Raw genomic sequence first — 6000 nt, forward strand, 5'->3', positions numbered from 1 at the left:
GAGCCGAGATCGTGCCACTGCACTCCAGCCTGGGTGACAGGACGAGACTCCATCTCCAAAAAAAAAAAAAACATCAAAAACTGTATCCTAACTGAATCTTCATCTTCCTGTACTGCTTCTGGTATCATGGGGGTATCCAGTTAAGTGGCCACTAAACACATGGTTCTATTATAAAGGGAAAACTGGGAGATTACCATTTCAAAAACAGAATATGTATGTTAGTTAATAGACAAGAAATCTGAACTTCTAATGTTACATAAAGATGTCAGGCATTATCAAAAAAATTACAAATTTGTCCAAGTATCATGATTTCGGAGAAAAAATAGAGACAAAGGAGGCTAACTTAAGAAGGGGCTATGAAGTACAGGTACTTCCTGTGTTACAAATGATAATTCTATCACACAAGCCACCTTTACCACTGCTTTTGTCTATTTAAAATTCTAATACTTTTCCCCTTAATGTTCTCTTAAAATGTACCCAACTGTGCATCACAGTCCCCAGTGTCATTTGTTTAAAAAAAGATTTTCATGTCCTATTCCAGATAAATAATTGATAATCTCTGGAGGCAGGTTCAAAAATTTGTATTCATAACAAGCACCTATGGCTGATTCTGATGCAGCCTAGCTCTTACAGAAAATATGTGAAATGGCCGGATGCAGTGGCTCACACCTGTAATCCCAGCACTTTGGGAGGCCAAGGCGGGCAGATCACTTGAGGTCAGGCACTCGAGACCAGCCTGGTTCACGTGGTGAAACGCCGTCCCTACTAAAAATACAAAAATTAGCCAGGCATGGTGGTGGGCACCTTTAATCCCAGCTACTCGGGAGGCTGAGGCAGGAGAATCACTTGAGACCGTGAGACAGAGGTTGCAGTGAGACAGAGGTTGCAGTGAGACGAGATCGCGTCACTGCACTCCCACCTGGGTGACAGAACGAGACTCCGTCTTAAATAAAAAGAAAAGAAAAAGAAAAAGAAAAAGAAAATTGCTGGAGAAAGTTGGGAAGATAAATTTCAGATGAGTCTATAAAATATTACCACCTCTCTAACTAGATGATATATGGTAAGGGAGAATTATAAATATAAGTGTATAAAAAGTATACCTTACCAACATCAAAATTTGCCAAGAGTCAGTCCTGGAATGAAGCTCAATTCCTTTTTCATCCCCTGTAAGACAGAGTCTTCTAGCAGTGAATCTACTTACTGTATTGAACCCAGTACAGTAGCACTCTTCTGCTGCATTATAATTAAACAGGTTTTTGGAAAACTCCTCATTCATATATAAGAATGCTTCCACGGGAAAATGCATTCTGATTTCCAAAGAATCCGTCTCAGCAACAAATTTTCAGAGCACCATCCATTATTAGTAATGACTGAATACTAATTGATACTATTATAGTAACATGCTAATATTGAAATTTGCTGGATTATTTCAGAAGCCTAGCAAAAGCACACATTTACAACTACCAATAGGTCCTTCAGTTAGACCATAAAATATTATCTTAAAATTTTCCTACGCAGCATCTAGTTTCTGTCTTTTTTTTTTTTTTTTTTTTTTTTTTTTGAGGCAGGGTCTCGCTCTGTCGGCCAGGCTAGAGGGCAGTGGTGTGATCTCAGCTCACTGCAACCTATGCCTCCCAGCTTCAAGTGATTCTCCTGCCTCAGTCTCTTGAGTAGCTGGGATTACAGGCAAGCGCCACGGTACCCAGCTAATTTTTGTATCTTATTTTTTTAGTAGAGATGAGGTTTCACCACGCTGTCCAGGCTGGTCTGAAGTGATCCACACTCCCCGGTCTCCCAAAGTGCTGCGATTACAGGCATGAGCCACTATGCCTGGCCATCTAGTTTCTATTACAGAAATTTTCAAACAATGTTTTTTAAAAATCCTACAAATTTATCAAAGTACTACTTTTGAAATTCTCAAAGAATATTTTAAAAACTCCAGCTATTATTTAAAGTTTCATTTATCAAAACATAACCAATTTCTATAAATAAAACACTGACATGTTATTTTATTTTATTTTGAGACAGAGTCTCGCTGTCTGTCACCTAGGTTGGAATGCAGTGGCATGAACAGAGCTCACTGTAATCTCAAACTCCTATGCTCAAGCCGTCTTCCCACCTCAGCCTTCCAAAGTGCTGGGATTACAGGAATGAGCACCACACCTAGACAATGACTTGTTATTTTTTAAATTATTTGATAAAGACTAAAGTTAGAGGGATCACACTACCTGATTTCTAGACTAACTACAAAGACACGGTTATCGAGACAGTGTAGTATTGGTGAAATGACAGACACGCAGATTGTTGAGACAGACTAAAGCCACACAATATTATGTCTATTGATTTTTTTGTTTTGTTTTGTTTTACAAAATGCAAAGATAATTCAATAGAGAAAGGACCCTCTTTTTTGGCAAGTGGTGCCGAACAATTGGATGTTTGCATCCACATACAAACAAATGAACCTCAACCTTCAACACATATCACATACCTTACACAAAAAGAAATCCAAAACCTAAAACTACAAAACTTCCTTAAGAAAACATAGGAGAACATCTTTGACTTTGGGTTGGGAAAAGATTTCTTAGATATGAATACCAAAAGCCATGATTTATAAAAGAAATGTTTTATAAACTGGGCTTTTCCTAAAATCTAAAATGTATGCTCTGCAAAAGACAAAATGGGAAAAGACTGAGAAAATATTTTCAAATTACATATCTGATGAAGAACTTGTATCCTTAATATTTAAAGAACTCTCAAAACTCAACAATAAGAAAACAAACACTTTGGAAAAAGAGTTTGGCTGTTCCTCAAAAGGTTACACAAAGTCAGCATATGACCCAGCAATTCCACTTCTAGGTATATATCCAAGAGAATTTAAAACATACATCCACAAAAAAACTTGTACATGAATGTTCAGTGGCATTATCCATAATATCCAAAAGGTGGATGTTTAAGAATAATCTAAACATCCAGCAACTGGTGAGTATAGATAAATAAATTGTGGCCTATGAATACAATGGAATATTATTCAACCATAAGAGCAAATGAAATAGTCATACATACATCCTTCAACATGGAGGAACCTTGAAAATACATTAGGTTAAAGAAGCCAGAAACAAAAGGCCACATATTATATAATTCCATTTAAATGAAATGTCCAGAATTACCAAATCCATAAAGACAGAAAGTAGATTAGTGGTTGCCAGAGGTGGAGTAGTGAGAAGTGGGAGGAAATTGGGAGTTACTCCTAATGGGCCTAAGATGTAATTTTGGGGTGCTGAAATATTCTGGAATAAGAGAGTGGTGATGGTTGTACAATTTTGTGACTATACTAAAAAACACTGAATTGTACATTTTAAAAGGGTGAAATTTATGGTATATGAAATAAATCTCAAAAAAGAAAAAGTACAACCCAATTTAAAACCACTCTTAGGTATTTATCCAAGAGAAATAACAATTATGTTCACACAAACACTTGTACATGAATGTTTATGACAGCTTTACTTATAACCTCCAAAAACTGAAATATTCTTCAACCAACAAACAGATAAATAAAGTCAGGCGGACGCAGTGGCTCACGCCTGCAATCCCAGCACTTTGGGAGGCAGAGGCAGGCGGATTACTTGAGGTTAGAAGTTTGAGACCAGCCTGGCCAACATTGCAAAACCCCCTCTCTACTTTTTAAAAATACAAAAATTAGCCGGGCGTGGTGGCGGGGTGAGGTCAACTACAAAGGAGGCAGCTGAGAGAATTCGGGAGGCTTGATAAACCTTTTATGTGTCATTATTGTGGTGGTGGATACATGCCTCTGAGCATTTGTCAAGACAGAACTGTATCACAAGAGTGAATTTTATTGCATGGAAATTTTAAATAAATAAATAAGTTGATTAATCACACTCTAGACAAACCTCCACCCTGAATGTGGAAGCAAGATTCCACTACAGATCAAAGTTCACCTCAAGTATTCTTAAGGCTTCCTTCTGAGGTACATGGGAGACAAATTTTATTTTCACTTTGCAACTAAGAAGCAGCATAAACAGCCTGCAAGTTTCTCGTACTAATCAAACAGGCTGAGCAGCTATCACTATGTCCCTAGTTTTTGTAGTCCACTCACTCTCCATCATGATACTAGGTCCCCACCGTAGTAACATTTTTTAAAATCAAACTAAATTACCTGTTTACATTATCTCATAAACGACAAGAGACAAAATAAGTATTTTAGAAGAAGACTGGAAGTGTGTACACAGACAAGAATAAATTACTTTAAATATATATTTAAACACACACTATTCGCACACAAAATTAACCCTTACTTTGGCCTGGGAAATTTATTTCATAAAGGAGTCTAATTTCTAGCGGGTGTTTAAAATAAACAAGCGCATAATGCAAAAACAGATGGAAACACTAAAAATGAGGCTGTCAGTGAGGCAGAATACCAAACTAAACGGACACAAGGAAAGCTCGGTCCTTCACCACCTAGGCAGCGTAGGGCCCTGTTCAGCCCGGTCTTTTGCAGGTCTGAGACGTTGCACCGCACGCCTTGGTTTTTCTTTAAAATTCGTCAATTCACTCTGACCCACATATCCTAAAGCCTCGAAAATGTGACACATTCCTGGGTCAGGCTGTTAACTGCAACCACACAAGCAACTGTTTGAGTTACTCTGCACGTGAGTTTCCTTGTTACCGGCCGAACCTAGGCGAGAGAGCCAGCGTCCGGGTCCTAGGGCCGGAAGGGGGAGAGAAGAAAGCACCACGGGTCTATCCGGGAACTGAGGCTGGCGAAGCAAGGAAGCGGGCGTCCCAGGTCACAGCGCCCTGCCTTCACGTGCGAGGCAGCATGCAACACGCGGGGGATTTCTGGGGCCTTCGTCATAACCCCAGGTGGGGCAAAGGACAGGGATGGGACCCAGCCCAGGAGGGCGTCGTCTCGCCTCCTCGCCCCGCGCGGCTAAAGCCGCACCGCGCGGGGCCAGGGGTAGAGAAGGGCCCCTCGCCGGGACTTGAACGCCAGACCCACGGAGCCCACGGCAAGTCCGCTCCGCTCGGAAAATACAGACCTTTTCATCCCGCACTCCTGACCCTCTCCTTTCCCCCAAAATATAAACAACTCGAGGGCGGAGGCCCGGGAACTGCCGCCCGGCTTTACGTAACTTGACCCAGAGGCGGGCAGCGGCAGGTGGCTGCACCCGGCGAGCAAGGTGCTCGAAGCCCCGAGAACGCAGGACGCCGCTCGGGCAGCGAGACGTCCGGGAGGCACGAGAGGCCGGGAAGCGGCGGCGGCCTCCTTACCTTTCCAGATGCCCAGAGAGAGCTGGGACGTGTCCAAGTCCACCACATAGTCCCCCAAGAAACGGTTCAACACGTCCACGACCACCGACTCGAAAACCATGTTCCTCAGCCGTGGTGGGCACGGCAGCCGGCCCGTGCGCTCCTCCTCCCGCCGCCTTCCCCACGCCCCTCCCTCGAGGCCGTTCGGTTCACCGGCTCCGGGACGGCTCCGGCTGCGGCGCCCCCACTGGCCCGACGCGCAGCCCCAGCGAGCCCAGCGAGGGACGGAGGCGGCTGCTCTCACGACGCCTGCGCAAGTCTGCGCACGGCTGGAGGCGGAGCGCGGCGCAGACCTCGGCGCGCAGCCCGGAGTGGGAGGTAAGGCGGCTGCGCGGCCGCGCGGCAGCGGCTCTAGAGGGTGCCCTTTTCGTGCCGAGCCCGGCTCCTCTTTCCTGTCGGCCCCGCCTCCTCCCCATCGCCTGGCAACGGGACACCGGTCTGGAGCTACCGGAGTTTTTCCGACCCCGCCCCCTCTTGCAGATCAGAGTCCCCAACGGACCCCGGGGCGGGGCGGGGGCGGGGCGGTTACGCCCGACGGGAACGTCCCTCCCCCTAGAAGGTGGTGGCCGCCTCCACGCGTACGAGAGGGCTCGCCCCTGAGTAAGGGTGGGCGGGTCCCAGCCCCGTCGCCGGAAGCTTCAAGGGGGCTGTCCCAGGGAGCATCTCCCTTCA

General features: G+C 44.7%; 1 protein-coding gene across 3 annotated transcripts in view; it reads right to left on the minus strand.

The window, feature by feature from the left end:
- Positions 1–5641, minus strand: part of VPS13A (vacuolar protein sorting 13 homolog A) — a 260053-nt gene extending 254412 nt beyond the window's left edge. For 2 of the 3 annotated variants that reach the window (XM_003267439.4, XM_003267441.4), the window contains exon 1: positions 5290–5641. In XM_003267439.4, the coding sequence (XP_003267487.2) occupies positions 5290–5389 (100 nt within the window). In that variant the 5' untranslated portion in view covers positions 5390–5641. The remainder of the gene's footprint in view (positions 1–5289) is intronic. The other variant, XR_004029357.1, reaches the window with a different exon arrangement.
- Positions 5642–6000: the final 359 nt, after the last annotated feature.

This window comes from Nomascus leucogenys, chromosome 1a, assembly GCF_006542625.1.
Source record: "Nomascus leucogenys isolate Asia chromosome 1a, Asia_NLE_v1, whole genome shotgun sequence".
Lineage (NCBI taxonomy): Eukaryota > Metazoa > Chordata > Mammalia > Primates > Hylobatidae > Nomascus > Nomascus leucogenys.